General features: G+C 44.7%; 1 protein-coding gene across 8 annotated transcripts in view; it reads right to left on the reverse strand.

Annotated features, from left to right (window-relative positions):
• LOC117426575 (acetyl-CoA carboxylase 2-like) overlaps positions 1 to 17,722 on the reverse strand; it is a 30,802-nt gene that overhangs the window by 8,141 nt on the left and 4,939 nt on the right. For 4 of the 8 annotated variants that reach the window (XM_059032967.1, XM_059032969.1, XM_059032968.1 and 1 more), the window contains exons 3-37: positions 13,015 to 13,147; positions 12,467 to 12,605; positions 12,238 to 12,347; positions 12,032 to 12,113; positions 11,770 to 11,868; positions 11,351 to 11,460; positions 10,926 to 11,036; positions 10,519 to 10,728; positions 10,100 to 10,270; positions 9,607 to 9,768; positions 9,339 to 9,502; positions 8,927 to 9,077; positions 8,573 to 8,676; positions 8,181 to 8,262; positions 7,719 to 7,864; positions 7,483 to 7,633; positions 7,038 to 7,172; positions 6,674 to 6,820; positions 6,368 to 6,556; positions 6,007 to 6,107; positions 5,804 to 5,892; positions 5,404 to 5,528; positions 5,034 to 5,147; positions 4,735 to 4,848; positions 4,515 to 4,604; positions 3,874 to 3,992; positions 3,354 to 3,404; positions 2,688 to 2,711; positions 2,079 to 2,225; positions 1,810 to 1,909; positions 1,353 to 1,460; positions 1,207 to 1,263; positions 1,022 to 1,063; positions 648 to 863; positions 109 to 264 (exon numbers count right to left, since the gene is read on the reverse strand). In XM_059032967.1, coding sequence (XP_058888950.1) covers positions 109 to 264; positions 648 to 863; positions 1,022 to 1,063; positions 1,207 to 1,263; positions 1,353 to 1,460; positions 1,810 to 1,909; positions 2,079 to 2,225; positions 2,688 to 2,711; positions 3,354 to 3,404; positions 3,874 to 3,992; positions 4,515 to 4,604; positions 4,735 to 4,848; positions 5,034 to 5,147; positions 5,404 to 5,528; positions 5,804 to 5,892; positions 6,007 to 6,107; positions 6,368 to 6,556; positions 6,674 to 6,820; positions 7,038 to 7,172; positions 7,483 to 7,633; positions 7,719 to 7,864; positions 8,181 to 8,262; positions 8,573 to 8,676; positions 8,927 to 9,077; positions 9,339 to 9,502; positions 9,607 to 9,768; positions 10,100 to 10,270; positions 10,519 to 10,728; positions 10,926 to 11,036; positions 11,351 to 11,460; positions 11,770 to 11,868; positions 12,032 to 12,113; positions 12,238 to 12,347; positions 12,467 to 12,605; positions 13,015 to 13,147 — 4,249 coding nt within the window. Of the gene's footprint in view, positions 1 to 108; positions 265 to 647; positions 864 to 1,021; positions 1,064 to 1,206; positions 1,264 to 1,352; positions 1,461 to 1,809; positions 1,910 to 2,078; positions 2,226 to 2,687; positions 2,712 to 3,353; positions 3,405 to 3,873; positions 3,993 to 4,514; positions 4,605 to 4,734; positions 4,849 to 5,033; positions 5,148 to 5,403; positions 5,529 to 5,803; positions 5,893 to 6,006; positions 6,108 to 6,367; positions 6,557 to 6,673; positions 6,821 to 7,037; positions 7,173 to 7,482; positions 7,634 to 7,718; positions 7,865 to 8,180; positions 8,263 to 8,572; positions 8,677 to 8,926; positions 9,078 to 9,338; positions 9,503 to 9,606; positions 9,769 to 10,099; positions 10,271 to 10,518; positions 10,729 to 10,925; positions 11,037 to 11,350; positions 11,461 to 11,769; positions 11,869 to 12,031; positions 12,114 to 12,237; positions 12,348 to 12,466; positions 12,606 to 13,014; positions 13,148 to 16,662; positions 16,749 to 17,722 lie in introns of those variants that run through there. The other 4 variants (XM_059032973.1, XM_059032971.1, XM_059032970.1 and 1 more) reach the window with 4 other exon arrangements.

Raw genomic sequence — 17,722 nt, forward strand, 5'->3', positions numbered from 1 at the left:
ATCCCCACCCTGGGACTCGGAGGACTTGGACGGACTACAGTATGTTAAGAAGAACGAGTGTGCGGTGATGACTACAGCTGAATGGAAGGTGCTGTTTCCAGGCCTGACCTTGGAGGGGTCCATGATGACGGTGGGGACGAAGTTGAGGAAGATATGGTTGCAGTCGGTGCGGACCGTGGTGTTATTGAAGGCCACCTCCAGCTCATCCATGGCCTCCAGCAGCAGCCGCTCACCCTCGTTCTGCAGGTACTCGAACGAGGCTTCCTGACAACGACAGGGAACACAAGCACAAGCAAGATCTTCCAGTTACATATTCAGAGTAACACATTATGGCACATAGATCAATTACTAATACATTAATTACCTTAGATTCATATTACATAGATACTGACATTTATTTTAATTGATATAAATACAGTAAAGTGTGAATACATACTGGATGTAACTCATCAGTTGTTTATGACAGAACAGTTTTATGCTCAATCCATTCCTTCTATACTATAGCCTTGCTGACTACAATCTTTTATGATGCATCTAATTAATACTTCATCGTAGAAAGAGAAGAAATGACAAACAGGGAGAGGAGGACAGAGGTTCAGAGAGGTGGAGACTGCCAGGGACAGAGGGGATCGGTGTGTGTGGTATACCTTGGTGATGAGGTCGGAGTGGCGGATGATGGCCCGTATGAAGAAGCGGTAGTCTGTGATCTCCGTGCCCTCCTCCACGCGCGCGGCCCCCAGGTACTGGTACATCTTGTGGTTGGAGCAGGGCATGGCCGTCAGGTCGAAGTTGCGCATGCGGTTCAGCTCCAGCTGGAAGGCCAGCGCCGGCTCCAGGTTCCGGTAAATACGGTCCTCCTGGAACTGAGAACCGCCAACAGACTGAAAATCCACAAGCAGCCTTTCACAAGATTTCAACTCATTTGAATAGGTTCATCCGTAACACTGAACTGATTGTACGACTGACTGTATAAGGTTATGGATGGACTGGGAACTGCTACAGCTTGTGTGGAGTCTCTTACCTGGTCTCTTGCGCGGAAGGTGAAAAACTTTGGAAATTCTCTCTGCAAAGAAAACAAACAAACACGATGGGATCTGCAATGCTCGGCAAACCCCTTTTACATAATGCATTGAAATAATGATGCCATATGCACTTGGCCAGACATGACAGGACATGCATTGAATAATATACAATAGATCCGCTGACCTTCTGTGCAACCAAAAATGTGATCCTTCGGATTCCATACTCAAAGAGAATGGATTTCTAAATCAAGAGAAAAGAAACAAGCATTAATGCATGACACAAACCTCTCCTGGTCTTATTAAACTGAATCTATTACATTAAGCACTAACCTTCGACTGACAGTAAGTGCTGAAATCCTTCACTAGCGCATCGTCCTCCTGCTCAGCAGATGACTTGATAGCAATATTGATGATGTGGATGGGGTCCTCCCTTACACTCTGTCAACACAAATAGGGAACGGATTAATATAAAATAAATAGTAATACGTTTGTTACTTAAAGAATAGCTGATTTTATTCTAGGTTTATATTATCTAATAATAAATTCTTCTAAAGTTGTAAAGCAGGGTTTGTATCTATACTGCATTTATATTAACTATATTACTATGAATTGTAATGTGTTCAAGTAAAGGGTTGGCCAATATGAATTGAACTGGATGTAAAATTGAAATTACGATCATATATATATATTGTTTGTATTGTATTGTCTTTGAAACAAATAAAAACATGATATGTAATGTGGTTGCAGTGCTCCATTACAAAACTCTGTCTCCCTCTGATGCATGCACCTTACAGTCCTCTTCATCATAGAAAGTGGATCGTGCCTCACTGAACATTGGGCTATCCATCAGGGGTTCAGCGAAACAAGAGATCACCTCATCAAAGCTCCTGAAAGGGAAAACAATTGATCAGCCATCAGTAAATAAAGGGGATGTATAGGAAATCCAAGCCATCCCAGCTACCAAACACCGAGCAATACATGCATACCATACATACCATACCATACCATACCATACCATACGAGACCAGGTCAACCTGCATTCCCCGGTTCACTCACCGCACAAACTCTTCAAAGCTCTGAAAGGCGACCATGGCTCCCATCCTCTGGCAAGGGGGGGAGAGGCTGCCTTCCATGTACAGCTCACTGCCCTGGCGGCTCATCTCGAAGTGACCAGCACTGCCAGCACTGACCGGGACTGCCATCCTGCAGGCAGAGGAGAGGCAGGGACGCTATTGGCACAGTCGTGGGGCATGCAGGGGCTGCTGTTTGGTGTGTGTGTGTGTGTGTGTGTTGGAGGGAGCTTGCACAGCAGATGGGACTGAACTATTTATTTAAATGCATGTTTACAATGCTTTAAGCCAGTTCTCATGTGCATGGTTTGGAGCAAATATTCTTCGGCCTTTTGGATTTATATTTCATTGACAATGATCGATAGCATAACAAAAATGACTGCCAATCTTTTTCATCTCCCCTAGGGGGCGGTCTGCAATTAAAAGTAAGGCTCTAGGACAAACAAAGAGAGGACAGAAAAATGGCTGAATGTTAATTACATAAACCAATAATAATTAATAAATAAATAAATATATGGGGCTTAAAATATGACAAAAACATGCTTGGTTAATTTTATTGCACATAATTGTGCCACAAACATAAGCTATACTCTACCTGTTCAGAGTAGGGCTGCTTCCTCTGAAATTAGATTATTAATATGTGTGCGTTAGCATGGGATTAGACTGCTTACTAACAACTACTCTACAATGCATACCGTATATCTGGGGGTCTCTAGGATACAAGCACTGTTTCACTGCTCCTCCTATCACTGTCCAGTTGAACTTTTCATTTCCAATACCTTTCCCTCTGTGAAGGTGCACACTACTGTAGTTCACATTGCTCTACATGTATTGAGAGTCCCCATGCATTATTTTCTGCTCTATAGTACTGTAATCAGCCCTGCCCACCTCAGAAACTTACAAAAAGTTGAACTTGAAACTAAAAAATGAAAAAGGTGCAGACAATTATTTAATGAAGAGTAGGAAAGTGTTTTAAATAAATAATTTAAATATTTGACATCAAAATAGCAAAGAGGAGTCATTTTAAAAGAAAGCGACCAGATGTTACAACACATGCTCCTGAACTAAATCAAAAGCACTGCATCATTACAGCCAGATCATATTGGCTAGATGAGTGTTATCGGTTTGATTTGGTCCAGGTCAGAGAGACAGTGCAGCCCCAGCTCCAGAAGCACATCCGCTCTGCTAAATGTTAATATTTTGAGTAGGGATAAGTGCTCTCACTAGACATGAAAGATGCTTAAAAACAGAAGAAGAATACTTGTCTGCTATATACGACCTCAGAGCGAGAAACACACTGGGAACGACGACACTTGTGATACAAATGGATATACACATGCCAGTCAAAGGGATGGTAAGCGTTCTTCACAGTGGAAAAATAACCGACAACACCATATACTGCTGGCCTGTACACAACATATTTTATTAAGATCTCTTTATTGAGTAAAGCATTTGCCAGGTATTTTGGTCTTCTGAAGCTAAACCCTAACATCTGTGGCATTGCTGCTATACTATACATGGAGTGAGCTTACTGTGTATCTGACATCACTGTACAGCTGCTGAGTATTCGTACCTGCTGTTCACATTCAGTGCAATGTAATGCGAGAGGTCTCACCCTAGTACATTCTTCAATGCCCCTCTTTTATGACATATATTAAGCAATATAACAGGCTGAAGAGGCAACGTCTCAAACTGCTTATAGGACACTTAAATCTACATTCAAACTACATTTAAGTGTGGTTTGTATTCCTGTATAAATCCCACTGGGTCAGGGTTCATACCTATTGGGATGGGACGAGGGCAGCATGAACTGGAAGTCCACCACACAGGTGCCTCCCTGCAGCTGGTGGTGCTGGAGGCTGTTGAGCTCATAGGCAATGTAAGCTCTTCTCACATACACCTGCAACAGGGAAACACACACGTGTGCAAAGACACAGACACCAGGACCACACATTATATATATTGCTCAAAAGAGCCAACTTCCCAACGTTTCAGTATGTCTAACACACCTTTGTCAAGGTCAAGTGTGTTTGAAAGCAAACACTGAAGGTACTTGTAGGCTTTTGATGCCATGGTAACTACACTCACTTATTATCTATTTAAATCTATTAATGTGTTTGTGATGTAATGATTTACTGTTCCTTTCTATTTAAATCTTCAGGCATCACGGTATTGAGTATTTATCCCTTTGTTTTCTTTTATTCTATATTGTACATTATCGAACTGTATTTCTTCTAAAACTACACATTGTAGGTCATCTTTGTTTGTTTATGTTTTGTAAAGTGTTGAACTTTGACATTGAAATAGCAGCTACCGGTTTGCAGTTCTGAGTGGATGGAGTAAAAACTCAGTAACTCTGCAGGTACATCTATATACAAATCAAGCATTATTCCCAGAGCCAGCTCTTAAAATCAGAACCTACCTCCAGAGCTGCCATGCACACCACCTGGTTACTGTGGTAGAAGAAATTGGGCAGAACGTCAAAAATAGACGTCTCGGACAGGATCAGTTTCTACAGAGAGAATTGGCATTGTTAAAAAACAGCTTCATTTTTTTTTGCTGACAGTGTGGAAGGGTGCACAGTGGAACTTGGGTGCGTCGAATCGCTGGGGTCATTCAGGAAGTTAAATTAATTCGCTAACCTTGAGGTTTTCAGGGCAGAACTGGTGTCCGTACATATCGATGGCAGAGAGGAAGATGGACTCCACCTGGTTGTGTCTCAGCTCATAGGAGGGCAGGTGGGATGCAATCAAAGCCTGATTATTATAAAACAAAACAGGCGTTAGTCTTTTGCATGGGACCTGGTATAGAGAGGCACACCGGCTTTAAAGTGTCCGTTTCTGAAAAGCAAAAGAGCCCTTTGTATCGCTCTGATTTCAGACAGGGCAAGCCTGTGAGATCTCAGTTCATGACGACTCTTTAATGACTGTGATGGTCTCACCTGTCTGGCTCTCAGGGCCACTTTGGAGTTCTCAGTCTTGCTGAGCTGAGTGAGCTCATCCAAAATCACCATCAGCTCATCAGCCAGAGTCGGGTCCCTGCTGCAAATCTGGTCCTGCGGAACACAAGAGGGCAGGCTCAAAGACTTGGGGAAGACGGAGGCTAGATACACAAGCCTGGAGGCAGGAATCCCTACATACTGTATAGAGAGGTGTGTGTGTGTGAGATAATAGGATCTTCACTTGTACTGAAAAGCTCACAAATGTGATCTTTCACAGGGAAAAGGATTTATTTTTAAAAATCAGAATCCCTTCATTATCCTATTGGGTTTCATGACATATCGTACTGGGTTTCACAAATGCTACACTTACAATAAGCATTGTGACCAAAACATTCTTCTTCGCGACTTGGGAGTGAGAAAAGATGCACTCGAGCACCGGGGTCATGTCTGGCTTGTACTGCTCTCTCAGATTTCTCACACATTTATCAAAGTGAGCTGCAGGGAACAAGTAAACAGTGTTACTCAACACGCACGCACGCACGCACGCACGCACGCACGCAGCTGGTACGTCAACAACACAATTAGACCCATCAGTATCATGAACAAGTAGATCACAGTTCAGGTACTCAATAACCTCTTGTAACAAATGGCACAACTGCAACAGGCATCTGCAGCCAGACTGAAACATGTATATGCCAATCCGTATGTGAGAAGGGTCAGACTCTGGCAGTGCAATACACATTCTGTATATTTTGAAGTCACATTTCTACCTTGCTCAAACTGTGTTTCCACCTGCAGGTACCTGCGCAACAGATCCAACAACACAGATTTCATGTAGCCTCGGATGCCACTGCGGTACCTAGGAGAAACATAAACCCCCTGTAACAGACCTGCAGTGCAATACCTCCTCATCCCTGTAATGGCACTGCTGAACTGGTGCAGCTACACTCAAGGTAAAATCAAGCCTGCTTACCTCTGCACCAGCTGCACAATACTCTGTGTGTTCATAAAGAAGACCTCTCGATCAGCCTTTTTCTGCAGGGTGGCAGCGTGGCTGTCCAGTATATTCGCTATCTGTAAGGGAACGCATTACAGATATAGATCACTCTCCTTGACTCTTATTTTAGTGAAATAGAAACAAGGCTGACCAGCGATGAGCAAATGCCGTGGACTTTGTTAAGTGCAATACTTTGTGGTCCAAAATCCTGATCATTCTGGATATTATAACACATAATAATAATTTTGCAGTTTGAGGTAATTCTTCAAATGAACTTTTGCTGAGCTGTCTGTAACACCACACACAATAGTCCCATTCTCTAACTGATCAGACTCACCAGCTGGCTGGGGAACTGGCAGAGCACAGAGGTGATGTTGCTGGCGTACTGGGCCATCACCTTGCGGATTGCCTTCTCCACGGATGCTGGGATTCGTCCAGAGACACTGGTCATGATCTCCTGGAGCTCCAGCAGGGGGAGGGAGGGGTCTCGGAGAGTCTTCATCAGCGTCCGCACCCACTCCTTCAGCTGGGAGAGAGAGAGAGGGGCAGAGGAGAGCTCAGCGGCACGCAGCAAGTTTGCAATCATGTTATTTTCAATAGCAGCTCTATTAAGTACATAAAGCCCGCTTGGTTGGACTCCAACCTTGTTGCTGAAGTAGGGATCCGGCAGGCAGAAGCCGTCCATGACCTTGACCAGGTTCTCCAGGACGTTGTGGAACACCTGATGGAGCTTCTCCCCAATGGTGGCCAGAGTCTGCTGGGGGGGCAGGGTCCCCGTGTACAGCTGTACCTGAGGAGGGAGGGGGTCAAGGAACATCAATACAAAACAGACAACTCCAGCCGCAGATTGACCAACAAGTACCGGTAACTCACCCACTGTGGCAAACAATTTAATAAGATTTTGGTCTGGGTCCAAATAAGTGTTAAAAGTATAACACTATAATTACTCAACAGGTGCTGCAAAGCTTTTTCTTTCTTTTTTTAAGCTGGTGAAGCCGTGCACTTACAGGGTGCAGACTGGTGGAGTCATCCAGCTCCAGCTTAGCGACTATGCACCCTGAATCCAGCACGGCGCCGGGCCTCTTCACGTAGTGCACGCAGCCAGACTCCTGCACTGTCAGGGCCATCACCATCTTCATCACCTGCAGACGCACACAGTTCCAGAACAGATCAGACCCCACACTGTCAATTAGCATTTTCACAGTTCTCTCTTATTGTTTCTGCACTTTTCTCCACATGGACATCTTGGCCCATTTAATGTTGCCAGTAGCCCCTGAATTCTTTAGCAAAGACCCTTGCCTGTTCCAGCTTGCTAGCACACCAAGAGGCAGAACTGAAGACGGTATAAAATATTTACAATTCCCAACCACGCTTTTACTACGCCTGAAGGATATAAGCCTGTGTTTGTTATTATGATCCGGAGCGATTGTGGTCAGTATTGTCAGTGCTAACCTCAATCTCGGCATAGCAGTTCCCAGCGAAGAGATGGCCCCCATCCTGCACCATGTACTGCAGGAGTTTACCAGCAGAGGGAGACCTGAGCACAGTGGGGTCCTTTTCCTTCTCAAAGACACTGGTCTTGTTGCCAATAGTGATGCGATACCTACAACAGAAGGATTGACATATTCATCACAAAAAAAAAACGTTTTACATAAAAAAAAGGACAAGTCAAGAAGCGGCTTGCTTGCCTGTCCACTTCTTCCTTCATGTACGTGGTGTAGCTGCAGCCATCGTAAGAGAGCAGGAGCCCTCCATCGCTCAGCCTGTGGACGTCGATCTCAATGTGGGAGCAGTTCATGATGATCACGTATGTGGTCAGGGCCTGCCGAGCTACCTGCACAGGACCCAAAGAGATCAGAAAGGCTTCAGTACCAAGTGCCACCAGCTATAAAAGCCCATGTAAAAGTATCACTTAGGTGCTGTACCAGGTGCAGATCTGCTAAGTGCACGTCATGTACTGAGAATCTCACATTTTGTCTGTATTTCTTTACAATGCAATACACACACCACGTGCAGTAAGAATGAATCAATGATTTCTTAAATTGAAACGCTACTTTTCAACAGTTTTAGACCCCCTGGTGTCGGCCAGGTTGGCTTGATTTGGCAGATGAACCCACAGGAACAAGCTTGAGCTGAGTTGTGTCTCTCACCTGCAGGGAGTACTTCACCCCATCATAGATCAGCTCCACATCGACAGTGTTCAGCAGACTGTAAGCAGGAAGGACCTGGCCTCTGCAGGAAAAAGAGGAATCCTTACAGAGTCGCCGTTAAGAGAGTCAGCACCTGCAACTGCTCTGTGCGATCAAACCTGACGAGGCTTTCTGCCAGCACTGACAGCTTATCTACATAGTCTGAGCTTGCCATAATGATACAGATTGTTTAACATCAAAAGGACATTTGTACATTTTACAAAAAGGAACATTCACACTGCAAAGTCAGCGCACTGAATGTCGCCGCAGAACAGTGAAACACAGGCTCTGTATTTTTGGATTGAAGTGGTCTCCTGTTCATAGCAGAACCTGGCTGTTGTTACTGCGCGCACCTCTCAAGCGAATGCAGGAAATCGGACATGCTCTTTCTGAAGCCGGCGTCTGCAACATGCAATGATCCACACACCACCCCCAGCATGGTGTCTGGCCTTTCAGCCTGAAAAGAGAGGGAAAGAAATCAGAACGCCATTAAAGCACATGAAGGTACTGTACTGAAAACCAACAGAGAACATGTATTGTCCTGATGAGACACATGATTCTAGGACCATAACCAAGATGGACTACACAACATCTCTTATTTGGATGGACAGATCTTTACCCCAAGCTGGCTAGTCCCAGTACACCGATTGACTTGCGAGAGCCTCCATGTTGGCTGAAGGAGCCGCTGAAACCAGGAGGGCCCTCACCTGCACTTTCTCTGCGATGAGATGATCGAGCCAGCCGGTGTCAGTGTCATTGTTCTGGAAGCTCTCGGTCTCCAGGAGTTTGATCAGGTACTCCACTGTTGTTCGGAAGTCCCCGCGGATAGACAGCTCCTTCATGGCTACCACCATGTTCCTTGGGGAAATATATTACATTTTAAATCCCATTAGCTGTTAATCATTTTGATATAATGAATGTTTTTGCTAGTAATGTATCCACATGGGGTTAGAGTCACTGTGAAGAAATCTCAGTTTTGTTGCTTACTGCAGATGTTGACACACAGAGCTCTTACTGTAACGTTGCAGCACCCTGGTGTGCTTGATCAATATGAACGCGTTGTGTTTCTTTATTGTTCAAAACGTGCTGCATGAAGTACGCTCCCACGCTGGTACTTACGAAATGGCTTCTTCTCGATTCTCCCCCCAGGAGAAGCAGTGGCCGAACTGAGAATCTGCAAACTCGTGGAGCCCTCCAGCGGCCCCAACGCTGAAGTAGCCCCAGACATTCTTACTGCTACGGAAATTCAGTTCCTGCACTGTCCCCGAGCTCGGCTTGAAGCCCTGAAACAGAGCATCCAAACAAACCCATCAGTAGGTGGACTGTGATTCCCCGGGTCAGGGCAGGACAATCTCAGATGAACAGAAACCCAGTGACAGTCCCGCACCTCATCAGGGTTCTCGCTGGTGATCCGGGCTGCGATGACGTGGCCCCGTGGACTGGGAGCGTTGGCTGGGGTCTGGAAGTTGATGGGCGAGTCCCCCCAGGGTTTCTCTCCATACAGAGCCCGGATATCCTTAATCCTGTGGAGGGGGATTCCCATTGCGATCTGTGGGGATTGGATTAGATCAGCCACAGGGACGCATCCACAAATAAAACTAAGCATTTTTACTGCCAAAAAATATCAGTGTGGGCATGTACAGATGTAAGGTATTTATTTTGTTTCCTATTTGGCTAACATGGTTTTGAATAGATAGGACCCTTGCAGAAATACATATTATGCAGTATGATGACAGCTGGGTCTACTGCAGAAGATATCCTAGCTGCATCTCACTCCAGCAGCTCTACTGCAGCAGCGGTTTTGTATAAAGCTTGCAAGTCCTAAAAAGAAGCAAGAAAGACAATTTTTGATGCGACGTTACTGATGGTACTTGAGTTACCTGGAGTTGGGCTGCAGGTAAGTTCACGTCCGCTATCATCTCAGTACAGGGGTGCTCCACCTGCAGGCGGGGGTTCAGCTCCAGGAAGTGGAAGTTTCCATCTTCTGCATAGAGGTACTCCACGGTCCCAGCACTCACATAGCCCACCATCTTAGCCAGGCGAACTGCACACTGCACAAGGGCAAGGCAAGATAGACAGTGACACATACTGCAGCAGCTTTTAGGAAAACCTGGGCAAGCTCCTCTGCAAACTGAACCATGAGTATCATATGGGAAATGATTAAAGGTAGAAACACATACAAAATTGCAGTGAACAAAGAAGAAGCAGAAGAAGAATGGCAATAATAATAATAATAATAATAATAATAATAATAATAATAATAATAATAATAGCGTCAGTGCACTGACTGGCCACTTACCTGCTCCATGTACTCAAACACTGGGGAAGCTGCTATGGTTGCTGGGGCCTCCTCAATGATTTTCTGATGCCGGCGCTGGATGGAGCAGTCACGTCCGAAGAGAGAGATGGCATTCCCGTACTGGTCAGCTAGGATCTGGACCTCCAAGTGCCGTGCGTGCTCAGCAAGCTGCATCACGAAGATGGGCGAGCCAGGCACCTCCGCCTGCACCTGCACCATGCAATAGACGCGTGGGTCAGTACAACGTCCCCACATCGCGAGACTGCAATTTCACTGCATTTGCTTTGTCCTCTGTGTGTGCGCAATCTCAGAAGCTCACTTTGCTTTTGCTGATGTAGCTACAACATTAGGTCTTAGAAAGCATTTCTTAAGCATCCTGATTTTGGGAAGCTCCAGGACTCGATTACCTGTCGGTAGAAGCCAGCAAAGTCTTCCGAACTGTCCACTCTTCTGATTCCTTTTCCTCCGCCTCCTTCAGAAGCTTTTATCATCACAGGGTAGCCGATTTTCTCTGCCTCCTGAAATCAAGCACAATGTGTAAAGCAAGTTTAACAGCCTGAGCAGCAACATGAAGAAGCAGTGCACCAATCGAAATTCATGACATGGAGAAAGTTGTTCCCCTCCCTCCAGAATATTAAAGAATAGTCTTTCCACTTTTACTATATTCACTATATAAGAAAATAACCTCTTTCCACAAACATAAACCCCCACTTTCCATGACTACAACAGTTTCACTCCTAATCCAACAGCAGCTGAAGCGAGTTAGTAATTTACTGCGTTTGTTTCAACAGGGACTCCGCTCACACGAGTTTCTTAAACTTTTTTAATTTACCGCCAGTCCTTCGTCGACGTCTCCGATGCAGCCCCGTGCGTACACCTCTGTGGGGACACTGATCACATTGCCTAGTCTCTGGTCCTCCTCTGTCCACTCCACGGTGAGACCTGCAGTGGAAACGCTGCGTCACTGACAAGGCCCCTCGGAGCAAAGCAAGGATTGTTTGAGTCTGAGGTTATGGAGGAATTTCTCTTCGCACACACAAATAAGACTCCCATTGCACAGCAATCTGCTCCATTCCTGGTTTTACTATGAGTTTAATAAGACACATCTGAGCGTGCTACCTATACACTGTGGCTAATCAAGCTCATATTCAAACCTTGACTGGGTGAATCTGCTATGCAGTAGGAGTCTTATTTCCATCCCTGAATATACAAGTATAAATGTATGTTTCATTGTCAGTAATATAATATTACCAGATCCAGTCCATGGCAGGGTAGGAATGTCAGCACTCTGGGCCACTATGGAAGAAGCTACTTTGTCTCCTAACGCCCACATAGCCTTGCTGGGTGGTCCTGAAATAAAAGGAAATAAAAATACATCAGGATGAACCATCCTGCAGGTGATTTCAAGACAGATGATTTCAAGTTTGCTCTCCAACAAAGAACTACAGTATCTAAAAAGAGCTGGTGTTGCTCGTTCAGCCAGTAGGAAATTCCTATAGTTGTCACTTCGTACCTAGGAAGGCTATCCCACATTTCTGCAGCAACTCTGGGAGTTTGGGATTCTCTGAAGCATGTCCCCATCCGGCCCACACAGCCTGGGAGAGAGAGGACAGAGCAGACATTGACAGGATGCAGCGTGGTCTACTGCATACTGCATTCCTACTGAGAACACCTGGAACGTGAAGCCACACAGTTTAATCCACAAAGTCAAGGGAGTACCTGTACTGGGATTCTCTTAGCAATGTCCACAATCAGCTCCACATTGGCGTAGTTATTGTTGTTGGCCCCACCGGGCACTGGCACATAGTGGTCTGCCATTTTTATATACTCTGGAAAGAAACAACACAGTGGCTAGAAGGCTCAAATCACTAACTTTAGTAGAGCAAAAACTCTAGGCACGTTTAGCATCACAGCAATACAAATCCGGTTCATTCAAAAGGTGTTTTACCTGCATTGGCCTTCAGGTCCTCGGGCGTAACCATGACGACAAATCGAATGGCCCTCTCGTTCCGGAACATCTCATAGGACCACCGACGAATGGAGCGCATGCACTTCACAGCCGCAATGCCATTGTTAGCTATCAGGACCTTGAAAAGGGATAAGATAGTGAATTAGCTGCCTGACCTGTGCACTTACCTCATAACCATGGAAAAGTAAAAGGGGGAAATATGCAAATTGAGGAGATTATCATTTGGGGAAACCAGCCTCTTTGCTATGGAGTACAAACTCTCAGTATTAGTATCGATGAGCCACCAGGCAGCTCATTTTCTGCACTAAACAAACTGAATAGGGATCATTTGATAGCAAGGCTCTGCAATAAAAACTTGTGAGGTCACATCATAGAACTACCTCACAAATTCAGCATCTTTAGCAACCGAGGCATTCTTGTGGGACAGTGAGGGAAGGATCAGTGCAGAAGCACAGCAGACTGACTGACTTTTTTTCCAAGATTGAAATCACCAAAAAGAATTCCAGAAAATAAAGCAGCGTGCTGACCTTCTCGATGACGCGGTCGCCCCCGAATCGCGTGACGAACTCCGCGGGCGAGGCGACAGTGAAGTCTCTGTGCAGATCCATCCTGTTGTGCTCCCTCCCCTTCTTCATCAGGTGCAGGCCCGACATGCTGGGCCTAGGAGGAAACACATGCCTGCTGGTTAGATTGATGACTTTCACCTCCCATGTAAAGCAAGGGTGTACCGTCTATCAAATTACTCAGCAAAATCTTAAATCGTGTTACTGTCATGCTCCAAGGTAATACAAGTTTGTACAATTACAATTGATGTGTTCCACAAACACTTCCTGAATTGCTTTAAAACTCTCCCTCTAGCTAAAAGATGAATTGAAAATGTTACTACAGTACAGGTTTACAGTGCACATGTTTACTTAACAGAATATGCATTGTGGCTAAGTGCCTGTCTGAAGAGTGACTTGGCAAAACTGCAGCTCTTATTACAAACAAAACTAACCTGAAGCTAAATCCTGTAACTTACAAGTCACATGGGCAAACCAGTGCATTTAAAAAAAAAAAAAAAAAAACAGAGATCACTCTGTAGTTACCTGTAGGAAGAGACACAAGTTCAACACAGTATGCCATTGAGATAAACGGAGGTGGTTCTAAAATTCTGCAAACCACAGGTCCTTTGGAAGTACGCCTGTGTCAAAAATCAACGCTGCCTGAAACCTTCATCCTACCTTGTAACCGTTAAACTGGTAAACAGAGGCTTAGCCAAGTGGTTCACTGCATGTTTTCATCCATTCAAAATACAAAGAGAGACGTATAAAACGATGTTACCGTAAGCCATTTTCAATGTCATTCTGCTGCTCCTCCAGTTCTGCTCGGATAAATGAAGTCCAGCAGCCAGTATCAGCGCTGCACAGGTAAGCGGGGAGCGCTATCACTGGTTAACTCTGATTTACAGTGCAGCACTCGTAACACAGTGCACAGTTCAACAGTAAAAAAGAGCTCAGTGCTGGAGGCAGGCTCAGTTAACAGCAACAGTGCTTCAATTGCATTGTGTATTGATACCAAAGGGGAGTGTTTATTAGTAACATGCAACTGGTCAAAAATGACCACATACTGTAGAACAATTCACATAATATAACAATTCACATAATAATTACTAAAAGCAGAAGTGCTCTTCTTAATCTACATTTCCGGAGCATATTGCTGGGCTCTCAATAGTTTCTTTTTCTCACTGTTTCGGTGCATGCGACTGTATTTCCTTGTATTTGTATTCATGTTGACGGGGTACACAGCAGATCCCTGTTGTTTAGTGCTGGAGTGTTCTTGCCTCCTTTTGGATGGTTAATGATCCGATTTAGAGAGCTTTCATTCTGATGCACTGCAGGCAAGAACCATGCTGCCCCTCAGCAACCCATTCTGTAGCCTTTTACAAAAGGGTTCAGTATCCTCTCAAATGAAGGTTCAATCTCTATAACCACAGGGATGGAACTAAGACTCCCATTGCATAGCGGTTTGATCCATTCCTGGTTTTACTATGCGTTTAATAAGACACACCGTATTAAAGCTTGGAATGGGTGAAACTGCAATGCAATAGGATTCTTATTTCCATCACCGAGCCATAGTAATACAATACTGACATTATATAAAGCCTGAAGGGTTAATAAGGAAGGCCTGTGTTATAGCTGTAGATTATGTCTTCTGAAGATAATGCAGATCTGATGACTTTGCAGAATGCCCAATGACGATCGCTGAAACGTTCAGCGATCACGACATTCCCCTCATATAAAAGGACAGTTTACTACCACGGGCACAGACCAACTACTGTTAAAAAGCACAGCTTCAATCCTTACACTATCAGTGCACGACAGCATTTATTTTTCAGAACCCCACTATTTTAATTACTCGCTAATTGTCTTCTGCTTGCAAGGTTAACATTTCTAGGTTCATTGCTTGCTAACTTTTTTTTCCAGGTGCGACTGACACAAGCATGAATTGCAACTGCATTCAACAAGGCCTATATTAGTTGCAGTGGATTTGCTCATCCCAAAACTCAGGCTCTTTCCTACTTATACTCTCTGCCTTTTCTGCCTCTGTGTAAGGTCTACACTGCTCCCTATCCTTGGATAAAGGCGTCTGCCAAATAAATAATAATAATAATATAACCTAGAAGCAGTCGATCTATCAGCCGTGAGTTCATAGATACTGTACTATGCACAATAGCTCCCACCCTACTGTAATTCTTAAACACGTAGCTCCAAATATAGAGTCATATATGGCTTTGTTCGGTTTGTCCCTCCCCAAGCACTGGACATGAGCCAAGGACCGCATGCTCTCACACAACACAAACTTGGCAAATGGTATTTTTTCCCATGTGCATGCATGGTAACTGTACACTTGGTACCAGATAGCCATTGACCTTCACACACAAGTCTTGTTACCGACACAGCATTGAACTGGTTTTCTAAACCTGCATATTCAGGGCAGGCACACGTTGTCCTTTTGAGCTCTGCTGGAGCTCTGCTGGAGTGGAATGTCCTTTTTGCAAACTGAAAGGGAGAGCTTATAACCAGGTCCCTCCTCTATAGTGCCAGGCATGCCAGCCAGGAACAGTGTGTTTGTTTGGCTCAGTTTTACAACCCAGTGTCATTATTTATTTGCTTGTTTGGTTGGTTGGCATCTGCAAGATGCATACAGTTCAATATTGGAATAAATAAATAAGCATGCTTGACTTCATGCTTGGCTGTCACTGACCACAGGTGCGCTGCTTTGAGCAGCTAAATTAAGTTTTAATATTCAAAACCAGGACAGGAAACTGTGTTCTGTACAGGCAGCGGGTCCACGCCAAGACACCTCCTGAGCTCAATTAAAATGATGCATGAACTCCAAATCCCCAATTGCATGTACTTTATTTCATGGTTCATTTGACTGGATTATTGTGCGGTTGCACTTGGAAAAGCAATGACTGTTTCTAAAAATATATATGCCCCAAGGATACCTCCATAACTTCTACAGGAGCGATATCACCCCTGATTAAACTCATTTAAACAAGACTTAAACAGCAAACATTAATTAAGAAAAACAAAAAGCTTAACAAACAAACAAAAATACACAAATGAGTCTGTCATTAAAAGCAATGCAATGCTACTTCACTCTTTGGGGTAGAATTACACAATTATAAACAGTAAGAAAAATGTAAGTGTACAACTCGCAGTTCAGCAGTATCCCCCCCCCCCCCCACACGATTACTTCTGTGACGTCTTTATTGAAAATCAGGAAATGGACACGCTAGCGACGCCTTTCCACTGCAGAGCAGGAGTTTAATTACACTCCTCTCTATTGCAGAAGCCTAAAGTCTAAAACAACAACAACAACAACACCGCGTGTGACTTATTAATGACGCTCAGAGTAATGACTCACACTGCTGCGAGAGAGAGCACAGTCTCCCAATGATCGTGCTGTTCTGAATAGTGAACTCCTCTGATCACATGGAATCTATTATGTCCCTGCACTCCAGTGTATCACTTCAAATGGAATTTGAAGAGCTGTAGACACCGTATACTCTCGGTTCAACGAGCTGCCAAAACGCTACTGCTCTGAGAAAAAAAGCAATGCGTTTCAACACTGGATAGCAACTGCAGTTTTCAAAACAAACAGAGCAGTTCCACAGGGTCTCCACTCACCTCTTGAGGCACTGAAACCAGTCGAGGCTCAGCTTCTCGTCCTCCTCCATCGTTAGGATTGGAAACAATCTGACTGCATCCCATCCTCCCTTCCTCTCTTCCTGTCCCCTCCCCCTCACGTTCCAAACTTCCCTCCCAACTCTAAAGCACATGGTAACGATTAGCAGCTTTGTCCACCGGCCCCTCACATGCTGATAACGGGGGTCACGCTGGCACACACGTATTATAAATAACCACAGCATGCTGCACCTGGCTGGGGGGCTGCATTGTTTTCACACAGTGTCCGAAAGATGGTGAAATATTAGCCACTCAATAAACAGATCAGAATAAGGGCTAAAAAAATGCAAAGGTAATCTCTCACACAGCTGCAGAGAATAAGAAACACCTAAAGCACTATGCATGAGCTAGCACGGCCACACTGGCTTACAAACCAGGTTAGCAGAGCGTACTGGGAGGTACAGTATCTGTTGCACCACAGTGTTGACAAGTGTGCACTGACTGAACGCATGGACAAAACACAAACACTTAGAGGAACTGATTCTCAAATTGTACACCACACTCCCTTCCTCTCCATAAACCTAGTTGGTAATTTTCTGTGCATTAGGAAAACAAAGCTGAAACACAAACCCATGAACACATTCTGTGTTGCCTTGAAAAGCCGTGGCTGTGGAAGGCTTTTAAATTCCAGCCCAGTCACTGGCTCGTTGTGTCACCTGAGCTGGTCAATGTCAGTTCAGGATCATTCCTCCACAACACAATAAACTGTCCCTTCACCTGACCAAGCCATTTCAACAGGTCATCAAATTACAACATGCCTGAGATATACTGGGCTGTGCTTTTAGAGAGGGACTGACAGGGCTGCTTTTACTGTAGGGTGAACATTTCAGAATGTAGGCAACTACTGCTTTGAAACTGTTTCAATGGGCACTTCCTACTACTGTATGTAAAACTAACTGGATGTCAAGCAGAGGATTAATAGATTACTGGGGCCTCCACTGCATCCCTGCATTTACAAACACTCATGAAATAAGGAAGGGCAAGCTAATGTTCCAAAGGCATT

The sequence above is a fragment of the Acipenser ruthenus genome, chromosome 11, assembly GCF_902713425.1.
Source record: "Acipenser ruthenus chromosome 11, fAciRut3.2 maternal haplotype, whole genome shotgun sequence".
In the NCBI taxonomy this organism is placed as follows: domain Eukaryota; kingdom Metazoa; phylum Chordata; class Actinopteri; order Acipenseriformes; family Acipenseridae; genus Acipenser; species Acipenser ruthenus.